General features: G+C 33.4%; 2 protein-coding genes across 11 annotated transcripts in view; one reads left to right on the top strand and one right to left on the bottom strand.

The window, feature by feature from the left end:
- Nucleotides 1-50: 50 nt before the first annotated feature.
- Nucleotides 51-4,664, top strand: LOC132696490 (polypeptide N-acetylgalactosaminyltransferase 35A-like). Of its 6 annotated transcripts, none has more exons than XR_009618039.1 (10): nt 51-423; nt 476-614; nt 666-963; nt 1,021-1,225; nt 1,279-1,436; nt 1,486-1,638; nt 1,818-2,065; nt 2,119-2,347; nt 2,391-2,557; nt 3,995-4,664. XR_009618039.1 is itself a non-coding variant. In XM_060661341.1 (10 exons), exons 1-9 carry the CDS (start codon nt 129-131, stop codon nt 2,531-2,533), a joined length of 1,851 nt encoding a protein of 616 aa, XP_060517324.1. In that variant the 5' UTR covers nt 51-128; the 3' UTR covers nt 2,534-2,557; nt 3,995-4,663. The 6 variants fall into 6 exon arrangements, 5 of the variants coding, with proteins under 5 accessions (XP_060517324.1, XP_060517327.1, XP_060517323.1 ...); XM_060661341.1 differs by having other exon boundaries at nt 2,408-2,557; nt 3,995-4,663; XM_060661344.1 differs by lacking the exon at nt 3,995-4,664 and having other exon boundaries at nt 2,119-2,220; nt 2,273-2,347; nt 2,408-2,687.
- Nucleotides 4,665-4,847: 183 nt separating this feature from the next.
- The window catches only part of LOC132696489 (probable nuclear hormone receptor HR38), a 103,982-nt gene continuing 95,346 nt past the window's right edge, over nt 4,848-13,483 (bottom strand). For 4 of the 5 annotated variants that reach the window (XM_060661334.1, XM_060661337.1, XM_060661336.1 and 1 more), the window contains exons 4-6: nt 11,040-11,641; nt 10,123-10,384; nt 4,848-6,371 (exon numbers count right to left, since the gene is read on the bottom strand). In XM_060661334.1, the coding sequence (XP_060517317.1) occupies nt 6,115-6,371; nt 10,123-10,384; nt 11,040-11,641 (1,121 nt within the window). In that variant the 3' untranslated portion in view covers nt 4,848-6,114. The remainder of the gene's footprint in view (nt 6,372-10,122; nt 10,385-11,039; nt 11,642-13,483) is intronic. The other variant, XM_060661335.1, reaches the window with a different exon arrangement.

Genomic DNA, 13,483 nt, shown 5'->3' with positions numbered 1-13,483 from the left:
CGAGTATCGACGCTTCTCTTGTCCATGCTTGATTTCAGTTCTGTGCATTTTCGTGACATAACCTTATTTCAAAGTAAGATTTATTTTTTTTTATTACTAATTTCAATTACTGAAGAACAAAACAAAAAATGGTTAGCATTAACAAGTCATTTTTATACGGAATCGTGTGCGCTTCTACTACCTGGATAATTTCTCTATATTTATACTCGCAGTTAACAAAAAATGTACCAAATAGAAATTCAAAAATGTTCTTGCAATTTCCTGAATCAAATAATAATGTACTGCAACACGAAATTGATGAGAAGGAATCGACTAAAAGTTATTTAACAAAGAACAGTGGGCATAGATTTGCTACAAATCACCTATTTAAGAATTTAAGTATCAGTGTTTTGTCACAAAAACCTGTAAATAAATTTGAGGATGGTAAGCAAAACTAAAAATCACTAAAGAGGAAATTAAATTTTATAAATTTCAGAGTTGATGGACCTTGGATTGGTTAAAAATTTCAAAGATCAAGAAATTAAAGATCAGGGTTATAAATTGTATGCCTACAATATCTTAATAAGTAACAGATTGAGTTATCACAGGAGTATCCCTGATACAAGACATTCCTTGTAAGTTCCAGTAATTCTGCGCAATTTATCCGTCATAGTAAGGTGTTCTAGATGTAAAAATCTTTCCTACCCAAAGAGCTTACCAACTGCGAGCATTATCATATGTTTCTACAATGAACATTTGCATACTCTAATTCGAACAATACATTCATTATTGGACAGGACTGGAGAAGCTGTCCTACATGAAATCATTTTAATAGATGATTTTAGTGATTTGCCCAAGTTGCATCAGGATTTGCAACAATATTTATCTAAAAACAAATTAGAAAAAGTTAAACTATACAAAACCGAAAGAAGGGAGGGACTCATTCGTGCTAGAATATTTGGATCTCACAAAGCCAGTGGAGAAGTAAGTAGCAGTACATGTTGTTTAATTTTATATAGTTAACAATGGTTAATTATATAGGTGTTGGTATTTTTGGATAGCCATATAGAAGTCAATGTCAAGTGGCTTCCACCACTTTTAGAGAGAATTAAGCAGAACAGATCCAATGTAGTCATGCCTATTATAGACATCATCAACCCTGACACTTTTTTTTATAGTTCTAGTCCATTAGTCAGGGGTGGTTTTAACTGGGGACTGCATTTTAAGTGGGAAAATCTTCCCAAAGGTATTCATTATGTCAGCCTTTTTGTAATCTGCACACTTATTTTGTTTTTAAAGGAACTCTAAACAAATCTGCAGACTTTGTCAAACCACTAAAATCTCCAACAATGGCAGGAGGATTATTTGCAATTAACAGAAAGTATTTTATTGATATTGGCGAATATGATGCTGGAATGAATATATGGGGAGGTGAAAATTTGGAGTTGTCATTTCGGGTAAGAGATTGTCAACAAATGATCTTGAAATTAATCATAATTAATTTAGATTTGGATGTGTAATGGTTCTTTGGAAATCATCCCATGCAGCAGAGTAGGTCATATTTTTAGACATAGAAGGCCTTATGGGTCACCTGATGGAGAAGATACTATGTTGTATAATTCCTTGAGAGTCGCCCATGTGTGGTTAGATGATTATAAAGTGAGTTTATTTTTTTGGGGATGTAGGGTGTGTTGAAACTTTCTGAAGGCTTTCAATTCTGCTTTTATTTGGTTTGTGTTTTAGAAGTATTAACATTTTTTGTCTTTGATTTTCAACTTTTTTTTGCCATTCAATAGGGCGTTTTTAGACAATTCTACATTCAATTAGTTATTTTTTAGGAATATTTTTTAAGTCAAAACAAACAGGCGAAAAAAATTAATTATGGCGACATATCCTCTAGAATTCAACTTCGCAAAGAATTGAAGTGTCAAGATTTTGATTGGTATCTCAAGAATATTTATCCAGAGCTGACCTTACCATCGGACGATACAGAACGTTTAAAAAAGAAGTGGTCCGCTTTGGAGCAGAATCAATTTCAACCATGGCATTCAAGAAAAAGAAATTATGTCAATCAGTTCCAGATTAGGTAAACTTATTAAAATACTTCAGAATTATTTATGTTGTTCTTATCATGTGCAGGTTAAGGAACACTTCACTATGCATTCAGAGCTCCAAAGATGTCAAAAGTAAGGGGAGCACATTAATTTTGAGACCATGCGTCAGGAGCAAGAAGCAGCTGTGGTATGAAACTGATAAGAGTGAATTAGTCCTTGCACAACTGTTGTGTCTTCAGGCTTCAAAACCGCTACCAATCTTATATAAATGCCATGAATTAGGAGCAGATCAAGAGTGGAAACACAAAGGAGGAGTAAGTCAACACTAAGTTCTCTTAGTTCAATTTTTCTTGATAGTTTTTTTCTTGTTTTAGGAAGATTCACCAATTTACAATTTGGGTTCAGGAACTTGTCTAGGAGCAAGTAAAATTGCAGTTAATGCAACTATTCAAATGAAGTTGTGCACAGATCCAAAACTGAATGTCTGGGACATGATTTAAAGATTCTCATGTAAAAAAAAACAGGCAAGGAAAATTGTTTTGCTATGATCAGATCTGAAAGTATGACCTACGAAGACTGAGCTGTTGATCTTTATTTTAGTTTTGTCATATAATTAAATGAGTACTAGATCAATAAATAGATTTTAGGAGTTTATGTTCCTCTTCTGGTGTAGTTGGAAATAAAATTTATTTTTTTTACTATATTATTAATACAAAACCAAAAAAGTTCTGCATAAATAAGTGAGATGGCAAATGTATGAAAATGTTCCAGTAAGTATGATTTGTTTAGATTCTTAATTTTTATTCTTAACATTTCAAAAAATTTCAAATTTTATTTTTATTTGAAGTAATTGTCTTTTGTATGGGTGTTGGGTAACTCTAATGTTTATGGACTTAAAATTATACATCTTACAGCTTCGTTCAGGTGCCTTTTCCTTCTCTTTAAGGCATCTGCAATATGTCAAAAAACACTACAATTTATGAATATTTATTTATTCAAATAAAATTGTTACAATATATCTCATAATTCTAACAAAAAAGTACAAAGCCATAATAATTAAAGATAAATAAACGATAAACCAAAAAGGATCCATTTTATAATATCAAATATTAAGTACATACATGTATTTAGTTCTTAAAATTAACAGCAAGTATTTCTCGAATATTACTTCTTCTAGATATGTTTGTCGCGGTAGATGATAAGTCATTTTTTGAAATGCGTGCGACACACACTGCATTTTTTTTTTGATAAATTAATAGAAAACGAAACCTTGTACATTTCAAAAGCAGGACTATATTAATGAAAAATATTATTTCGCAAATTAGTAAAAAAATGAAAACATTGCGGACGTTCTGGTAACTCTAGGTATAATTATATATTTGCAGTGTTAAGCTAAACACAATATCATTTAGTTTAAATCGTATATGAATTAGAACTGGCATATCATGGCATGGTTCAGCAAATTTTTAAATTAAATTAATTTATACAAGGCGCAAGTTTAATGTTTTGTATAATCAAAATATGAGAAAAGATTTTAAAGGTGAGGCTTTTAGGTTGTCGCTTAAATTGAAACGAAAGCCTGTAACGCCTCCTAAAAAGTTTATTAAAACACAGTTTTATTTTATAAAATTCTTATTCTCTACTGCCCAGTATGAATTAATTTTGCTGACGAAATCGTCGTATAAAATTATAAAAGAACAGGTACTTGTAAATTTTACTTCATAGAAATATTGCAAGAATCCCACAACGCTTGAACAAAACATACAAATTGCATTTTCCATTTGCATCGCATTATAGGAGACAAAAAGTGTATTATACTGATATTTAGAAACCAGTCAATCTCTTCTGTATTAGTAATCCAGGTTTTGAAAAGACCTTTGAAATAATTTGTACTCTTACATAAAATCGCAAAAGTAGTTGTCACAAGGATTAAATATACAGGGTAACAAAAAAAATTGTAGGTTTCCAAAACTTTGATCTAAAAGCTTTCTCTGGAAAATTTGGGATTTCTTCTGACATTTCAACATGGTCAAATATGATCACCCTGTATGAGTCAAATAATATTTTTATTGCACGGGGAGAGGAATTACGAGACAAATACAAGCGGACGGTAAGTTAGAAGTGCAATTTATCCTAACGTGTAACACAGAGTGTCTTAAAAATTAATTATATCTTTTTGTTTACAGAACACCCTGTATATTACAATGTCTTTCCATCAGGTAACTAACTTTTCAGTCCATCCGTTTCAGTATTCCAAGGCAGTTCATTGATATGAAAAATAAATACGTTTAAATTGATAATAATTAGGACACTTTAGTGGAACGATACAAAGTGGACCAACAAATTAGCGTTAGTAAATCAGTATTCGTTATTGTCTTAGACTTCAACTTCAATTTCTTTCTTCTTGTATCACCTCAAGCATTTAAATTTAAGATTATAGTTCATCCACCTTGTATAACAAATGGTCCAAGTGGGAAATGGCACTATATTTTTTAACTCGAAATGATGTTGACAAGAGGACAAATCTTAAGTTTTTCTAATTTTTGTCTATTCGAGATCAGGATTAAACCAAATCCTTCTAGCACGATCATTTAAGATTTGTCCTAATTTTAATGTAAAATAAAAAAAACACGAAACAAAAATAAATATCTAAAAAAATCATAAAAACACTTAGGTAACTTTAGATAGGTAAGTTCACAACACTAGTAAAATATACATCTTTTTTTTGTAAAACAGTGTAAATAAAATATCTCGATTTTATTTGTTTCAATTATGTACAATAATTAAGTGCCTTGACTAGGGAAAATATCGCATATAATTAGTAATTTTCCACACTTTTTGTGGTGGTAACATTGAAAAAATATATTAAAAGCCTAAAACTGTACATCTATATAATATCACTTATCTCCAAAAAGAAACTCATGAAAAATCTTTCTGCTCGAGTATATTGTATCAGGTCTCTTTAACCATATCTTACGTCTTTTTATCTTTAGCGAATGACCCAAATTATCATTTTATGCTATATTATTTCATAAAGCATAAAATTGAATAATTTCCAGACCACCCAAAAGTTTTATGAACCGTCTAGTGAAAAATGCTTAAAAGTGCTAGAGTATCATATAACAAAGTAGACATTTATAAAAAGTTGCGTACATAACACCTTAAACACTAATGTCACTTACGAAAAATACATAGTAAATTGTTCTATCTAAGAGTTTAAGTAGCTTCGACATTAAAATGTAAAATAAGGACATCTATATAGAAATATAATGGGCAGATAATCAGTTACCGTAACCATTTTCTGCTCGCAGTATATTCTTACTCGAACGCAGCGTAAATGTAGTACCGAGAAAAGTCTACAGACACATAGAAGCCATAAGAGTAGAAATGGGACTCACTAAACACCGAAATGTGCATTTTTAAAAATAGTACAACACATCAAACGAAATTTTGCAATTTGATAAAGATGATTGTTCGGTCCACTGACAGAAACTCGGAAACCCTTTTGATATGTTAGGCCGTAGTTTAATTAAAGAAGGAATGTACGAGTATTTTAAGATTTTGAACAGACCAATTTTTTCCTATCTTTAAGTTTCTAAGTGCTTTAGGGATCGACAACATTTGGCGTACCATTCTCAACAAAACGGCACCAATATTAAAGAAAGACTATACATCAGAAGTGTAGCACATTATTACTCAACTATCAAACAGAAAAAATGAATGAGTTTCAGCTGACAAATGCCCATATGTATCACAAACCTTTGCTCAATTGAGTTACTACTTACTACAGCAAAGTTATGACGAGAAAAGCAAATCATCGACGTCGTCGATCATTTATTTTAATTAATTTATTTAAACACAAGGTTATTTCAATCACTTTCTTCTGATTCGTTCTGGCAAGAACCGACAATCCTCTCTCCCAAATCGTACATTTAACCATCTAAAACTAAAATTTTATTTAAAAAAAAAACACTAGAGGCTACCTACTCGTAACAAATCACAAAGAACAGTTGATATCACGTTTGGAAAAAGTTATCTCTAGGATCACTCGAATTTTGGAGTTTATATATTATTAATCATCTTAAAAAGGCAAGCTAGCGACGAACATTTTCTCTATCAACGGTGGGGCAGGAACCAAATCTTCTAATTTTAAGTAAAATATCCGTTGCAGACCCTGGACGCTCAAGGATCGCAACTCCGGAAGTTTTCCAAGTAATCGGCTGAAGTAGTGGGCTTTACGCTGAGCCTCAGCATTGTAAGTCACGTGATCCCTCAGGGAAGAAATAATTTTCATTTGGAGCTGCTCCACTTTGTGGGGTTCCTTTAAACCATGTCGTTCTGTAACAAGAAATCTTTTATTATGTACCTTAATGAAAAAGAAAGAGGGAAAAGGAGAGAGAGAACCACCCGACTCTATCAAATCTTAACTAAGTTTTTAAAGAAGACTGAAAAACATCAATTTAAGGTAATCTCTACTGCTACCGATAGAAGATTTTTCAAACAATAACAAAAAATCCAATCTCAGAACCGAAAAGGATTATTGAATTACAACGGAAATGCGATTTTCCAGGCAGCAAAATGTCAGGAATTAATTGATGTTTCACAAAGCGAATATTTCGTTGGGACAAAAAGTAATTTTAAGTTACAAGTTGTGGGTTTTTGCTATGCCAATTAAACGGTTTTACCATTGTTTATTTTATCTTTTTAGAGTAGAGCAGAGTAGGTTTCGATAGTTGCTTGTAGGAAAAAAAGTCATTCTCTATAGTATGGAAAATATTAAGACAAAATCTCTAAAATTATGTTAGACTGAAATTGAAAAATAGCATTTTCCAACTTTGCAACATTAATTTATTAGAATGGATGGAAAAAAAATACAGATTTATACATTTAAAAAACATGAGAGTCTGCTGCATTTCTGGGATTAGGTGTTAGAAGTTGGAAAAATAAAATATGTGAATAATTGAAATTACGCTATGCCAATTCAGTGCCATTCCAACTCTATTTCTCAACGCACACAAAATATTTTGATCGCATTTAAAGTTGTGAAGCAACACCGATTCCAACGACAACAAAACAACCCACATCAGCTATTGTTTTCGTGTAAAACCCAAGGAACGGCAATCTTTCTGATCGTCTAAACCATTTCATTGCATAAGTAATTGAATTTTGAAAGCGGCTAGTAATGAAATAAGAAAAAGATAATGCATTTGGTTTGTCTGTTTCGCAATTCATTGTAAGATTCCTCGGGTGGTTGGATATTTTCTTAATAGTTTTACTAAAGGAGAATAAATACGACGGCTAACGAGTCAGTGACGTGCAAAGAACGTATACGGTACTATATTCCATATGCATATGGAACGTAACACTTTCCCGCAAACTTATTTTAAAACATAATTTGCGACTCTCTTTTTGTATTTTATAACCTTTTTATTAATTAATTTAATTAATGAATTATACTTTATCCAAAAATAATGACATGTAACGCTTGGGGGGGGGGGGGGGTGGAAATCTAATACCCTATCTGAGAAATACATTAAGCTGCAGCTCTAAAAATTTGAAGCATTGCCAAGTTGTCACGGACGCTAAGGACAACTGATCTTCGACTATAATACGAAACTATTATCTTCGATCGTTACATATTTTTTAAGAAAGTTTTTGTCAAAAAAGAAACACATTAACACAAAGTTATAGAATATTGTTGACATGTTTCCGTGACGCCTCTGAAAAAATGTTGAGCTGCCTTTTTGTATATCGGCAAAATTAATTTATGTTCATAATAGTGTTAAGTCACGGTCTCAACAGACAAATAAATTATTTATACATAAGCGAGAACATATTGAATTAAAATCACGCGTTCCCAACGTATACAGTCCGGTGGTTTCGTGATCCAATTTTACACGGATTGATTACACCTTCAAAATATCATCGGGTTTCAATCAACTCACGATGGTAGTCTGAATTATTTATAAAACGACTGTACGAAGACTCTTAAATATATAAACAGGTGGGTACGCTTTGATTGGTCGTCGGCGAGTATTTCTTTGCTATTAATATTACACACATGCGGTGCCTAAAGTCGCACATATGCTCGACACGAGTATAGTCGATACGAAGTCGATTTGAGTAACTTGCAAGCGACATGTTATTTATGAAGGAAGGACTATTAAGATAGGTATTGCAGAGAGGATTTAGTTTAGATTAGGTTACATTACAGTATTGACCATTTCTTACATTTGGACAGAAAACCCGAAAATGGTCTTACAACAAACTACAACACATTAAAGAAAACAATTTTTCCATTAAAACATTAAATGAAAAGAAAAAATAACTATTTCGCATGAGTATGTAAGTAACTATATTTAGTTTTTTGTAAAACCGACGCATATTTAATCTTTTTATTGCATGTAATTGTGATGCCAAACCTCTGGTATCGCTTGTGCTCGAAAGAATTATTCATTCGGTGAGCTCGATCGAAACTGTCATGGCAACGGCGTAATAGAAAATTGAGGCAAATTTTACAAATAAAAAAGACGGCTAGCAATGGGGATTGTCGTCTTTCTCTTGCTCATTTATATATATCCGAGAACGCGGTGCTTTCGTTGTTTGAGTACTTTATATACGGATATGAACTTCTTAAAAACTTTCAAAAAAAGCACATAAAAATTGATCCAATTAAAAAGAGTACATTCTCTTCATTTCTTCCTAAAACCCACATTCAATTGTTTTCCTATTTTTACAATCGCAATCAGTGAAAAAAATGCTGCTAGTTTGCTAATTTAATCAGCTTTTTTTCTCTACCCATAACAAAGTTGACTAATATGACACAATATGTTTATGATTATCTAATTCCTACAAAAATTTCATTATTAGATTATTTATGAATCATCAATGAGAACAAATAATACAAGACATAAAAAATCACAGTTTAAATGAGTCCCTGGCTATGATAATAATACAGGAGCTTATAAGGCAACTATGAAAAACATTTCGAGAAGATTCATTCGACATGCGCATTCGCGAGAATGACCTTGCGGCATTCAACAACCAACATGGGCGCTGACAGATTGTCAATATGTTTGGATGCGGCATTTTTACGATAGTATTTTCTCAAAAAAAGCCCAAATTTCGTTAAATATTCTGGGAAGATGGCTCAAAGTGAACATTCCTGAGAAAAATGTAGAGGCATGCGAGGAAAATTTTTATCTCTAAGAAATTATCAATGCCGACTTCGGCTCATCAATTTTTACTGCAGTAGGCTCACAATATTGTCTAATAGCTATATGTACCACCTATCAGAAACAAAAAGATAACTGGGGATTCAAAAATATAAAAAGTTCAAATTAACCGATTTATAATGATAAAGGGTTAATTTTGGTTTAATTAGACTAAAATTGTTAATTCCAGTGCCCAGAAGGTAACTTAACAAATACTATTCTCGAAGATATATAAGTCACTGCATTTTTTTGCAATTTTGGTAATTTATTTGTAATAAGCCAATAAAAGTACAACTTGGATTTCGCATCCTGCTTCGTTTTCGAGCGAGAAAATAAAAATTACGAAAATTAAGAAAACACTTTGATACACAATATAAAAAATGTATCAGTTTCATTGTATTGCATTAATATATAACGTTTTTTTTTTTCGTATTTCTTAAATGACAGATCCGTTTTCTAGATACTTGCGGTTATAGTTATATCTATTATTATTAGCGACCGGATTCGAGGGCAATTGTTAGAGATGTCTAGTACACAAAATCCGATCATAATGTCAGCAACGAAATTCGAACGTGCGCATTACACGATTGCTCGTAAACGTAAATTAGCATGCACAGAAATCGTCTCTAATTTATTTAACGATTCTCCGATCGCATATTTATTAAAGAGATCCATAATCATTAAGCTTATCGCTAATCCGATCGTTGCGAGCGGCTCGCCTCGCGTTTAACGTAGCAACTCGTTGATAAGAAGTACCTTTAATCTTTTCTGCCGCGTGTATTCATAAAATCCACTGCGCATTTTTTTGCCGATCCTAGGCGTGTCGAGTTAGAACTCAAAAAAAAACGTAAAAAATAAAAAATAAAACCACTTACCCCTACCTGTAATCAATGTAAGGGCGCAGAGGCAAGCGAAAGCCGATATATCGATTTCCATTGCGTGGAGTCCGGCACAGAATTCCATGATGGCGTGCAGCCACTCACCGAATGATCTCTGGCATTGTTGCATTTCTAGGACCACCCCGTTGCAAAACGTCAGCTTGTTGTCGTTCGGGTGAGTGCGATACGCTAACCTCAAAACGAACAACTCCAAATAGGCCGACTGGAAGAGGAGGTCTCTGTCTTCCACGCAAATGTCCTGCAACAAATAACAACGTATGCAGCAGGATTGAAAGGTAAGAGAAGTTTCCAGAAAGTACGAAAACCCGTGTCCAGATAAGTACGAAGGAATTTCAAGTTTAAGACTCAGCTTATCAAACCTTCATCTCTCTAGCTATGTGTGCCTAGAGAAATCATGTGTTCGGCCGGTGTTACTTATTTACGTTGGTACTTCTGTCATTGTGTTTTCGAACTTTTGACATTGGCCTCTTATTTTGGAAATTTCGTCCCAAGATGGTGACGATAATTTCAATACGTCAAGAAAAAGGAACCAAGAGTTGAATGTTTGTTAAGCTCTCAGTGGGTGCCATCGCAGTCGAAAGAGAAAAAATTAGAATTATCTGTTAAAAAATGATCTATAAGTTATAAAAACAAATACCAATGCCATCGGTATTTTTCCTTAGTTTAGAATGAATTAAAAGCTATGGAGTTAAATGCGACTCCTCCCACGACCTAAGCGAAATCGATCACTAACGTCTGAAATTCAGTTCACGTAAGCAAGTTTTGAAATAAAACCAGAAAAAATAATACTTGGTCGGTAATGTCGGTTGGTTTACCAACGCAACGCAAAAATATTCAATTCGCTGATACATTTCATTATTCTAGTACTACAAAAACAACTCAGCTACACTCACCATGAAGCCGGGTATCTTCTCAGCGAAACTCTTAATAACGTCCACCGATGTGGTCAGTAGCGAGTAAAATTGTTGAATTTTCTCTGCTTCCGATATAACGGGTTCAATAGGGGTAGGTTCTAAATAATGCGAGTAATCTAAATTAGCGAGATCTGGAGTAGTGTCCACGTGCGCTCTTACTAAAGCGGTAATTAGCGATACCGGGGGACTTGGGGGAGATTCTTGGGGCGATTTGGGCTTGGATGGTAGTCGTCCGCGTCTCCCTTTGAGGGAGTCCGTCCGGACGACTTCTTTAACCATGCCTACGGCCAAGCACTTTTGAAACCTGCAAAACTGGCACCTATTCCGTCTCCTTTTGTCTACCGGGCAAGCTTTGTCTGCTAAACAAACGTACTTGGAACCTTTCTGCACGGTTCTCTTAAAGAACCCTTTGCAACCCTCGCATGTTCGAACCCCATAATGTTGGCAAGCCGCGGTGTCGCCGCATACGGCGCACAACTGTGAAGGGGAGGGCGGCGTGGGACCTTTTGAAGCGGGCGGTTGGGGTTCAGAAGGGCCTCCTGGTGAAGATGCTGCTGATGAAGAAGCTGATGGACCTGGACCTGAAAAAAATTATCACTTTGTAATACGTGCAAACTCCGCCTTTGCATGTAATACCGACATATATTTATCTTGTGACTATCGAATTGGATGTAATGCTTGATCCTGAATGTCATTTCATAAAATGAACTTTGTTAGCTTCCAATCTACATTATAACTACCTAAATCTATAAACAGTATATTAGCACTGGTCCCCAGGTCACAATCATTGCCTACACTTCTAAATATAGTCAATAAACACAAATTGTCTTCAATTACTATTATAAATCTAGCAATAATTATTTGCTAAAAAAACAGATTTTCCACTAATTCCTATACATTGCACGAAAAGAAAAAGAAGCTTCAATAGACTTTATCTTATTTGGACGAGTATTAAAAGATTTAGCTGCACATTGCATAAATCATATTTGTTCGACTGCTGCCCAAATAGAAATTATTTCTATTTCTTATACAGTAATAATAAGTGATAAATAGAAATATTTAAATTTTGGCCTGTGGATTTATTTTGAATATTTTACTTTCAAATATATTGCCATTTTTTCAAAGTCATTTCTATTACACGTAATAAAATAACTGAAATGCGTCAAAAAGGATGTATTTTAAATGAAACAGCTATAGTTTTGTCAGTAAGATATGGTTTTCATTTATTTTAAAATGTTGCTTTTGTAATTGAAAAATTACTTTTTTTTTGTTATACAGCATGTACTTAGTTTTGTCAACATGGGTTTTTAATTTCTGATAATGTAGCCATTTAATATAATTTCCAAATCCTGATTTACCTGTTCCATCAATTCATTCATTCTAAACCCTAACGACCATTGTGGCACTCCATTAGAGAACACATTTCTGTATAATACGACCAAAAATATAGTGCATTTATTACTTTGACGTTTGAGTATTTTATAACACCTTAACCGCAAACCTTGGCAGGACCGTGGTAAAACCCATCCCCAGATATTTATTCTGCATTAAGTAGGTCTTGCCTGAGATGAAATTTTTATTTCAAACGAAAATGGACCCTTTTAAATTTTATTAAGCATTGATGCTTCGGGGTATTTTCGAATAAGAAGAAGCGTTTATTTTAACATCAAGTGATATGTGTCGTCCTTAAGAGCTTAATCTAAATTGCAATATGTTCGTATATATTACGCAAGCAAATAAAAAATGGATCAATTTGTCTTCGGATGCTAAACAAATTGTATTGAATGTTTACAATTTTATAAGAAATTCAGAAGGGGGAGTAGGAGCAGGTACTTTACGAGTTTTTAAAGAACCACACGCAGATCTAATTAGGCTTATAATCTACGACGCTTAAAAAAGTGAATAGCGTTTTAACCCTAGAAGAACTGCATAAAAAAAGTACTGACAAGACTTAAAGATTAGTTGTGCCAAAGATTGGTTGGGTACTTTTTTAAAGAAAATGGATTTTCAATTCTAAACAATTAATAAACGTCAAGTGTTAATGGAATCTCAAAGAATTTCGCAATGGAGGGTGGATCATTTAAATGCAACTGAAAAATTTCGAGAGTAAAATAGTATGTGATATAGTGATAATAGTAACAAGTGTGTACTAGACGTGCCGCCTTCACATGGAAAACGCATAATAATTCTTTATGCTGGGTCCAAAAATGGTTGGGTGGAAGAGGACTTATTTTTGTCTGTCAAAAGCGTCAAAGAATCAATTGTGGATTACCATGAAAACATGACCGCGGAAATATTTGAGGATTGGTTTGAAAATAAACTGTTGCCAAAACTATCGCCATGGATAATGGCTCGTATCATTCAGCCCAAATTAGAAAAATTCCAAATACTTCTTCAAATATAGAAGAAATTAAAGAATTTCT

The sequence above is a fragment of the Cylas formicarius genome, unplaced genomic scaffold, assembly GCF_029955315.1.
Source record: "Cylas formicarius isolate icCylForm1 unplaced genomic scaffold, icCylForm1.1 PGA_scaffold_1__22_contigs__length_36826433, whole genome shotgun sequence".
In the NCBI taxonomy this organism is placed as follows: Eukaryota; Metazoa; Arthropoda; class Insecta; order Coleoptera; family Brentidae; genus Cylas; species Cylas formicarius.
Note: the sequence above shows the minus strand (reverse complement) of the source record. Positions and strands in the feature narration are given on the sequence as shown.

Excerpts from the sequence above, each read along its gene's own strand:
- LOC132696490 (XM_060661341.1), top strand. The coding sequence starts at position 129 with ATGGTTAGCATTAACAAGTCATTTTTATACGGAATCGTGTGCGCTTCT. Across the intron at positions 424-475 it reads TGTAAATAAATTTGAGGATG|AGTTGATGGACCTTGGATTG; the intron begins GTAAGCAAAACT and ends TATAAATTTCAG. Across the intron at positions 2,066-2,118 it reads GTCAATCAGTTCCAGATTAG|GTTAAGGAACACTTCACTAT; the intron begins GTAAACTTATTA and ends TATCATGTGCAG.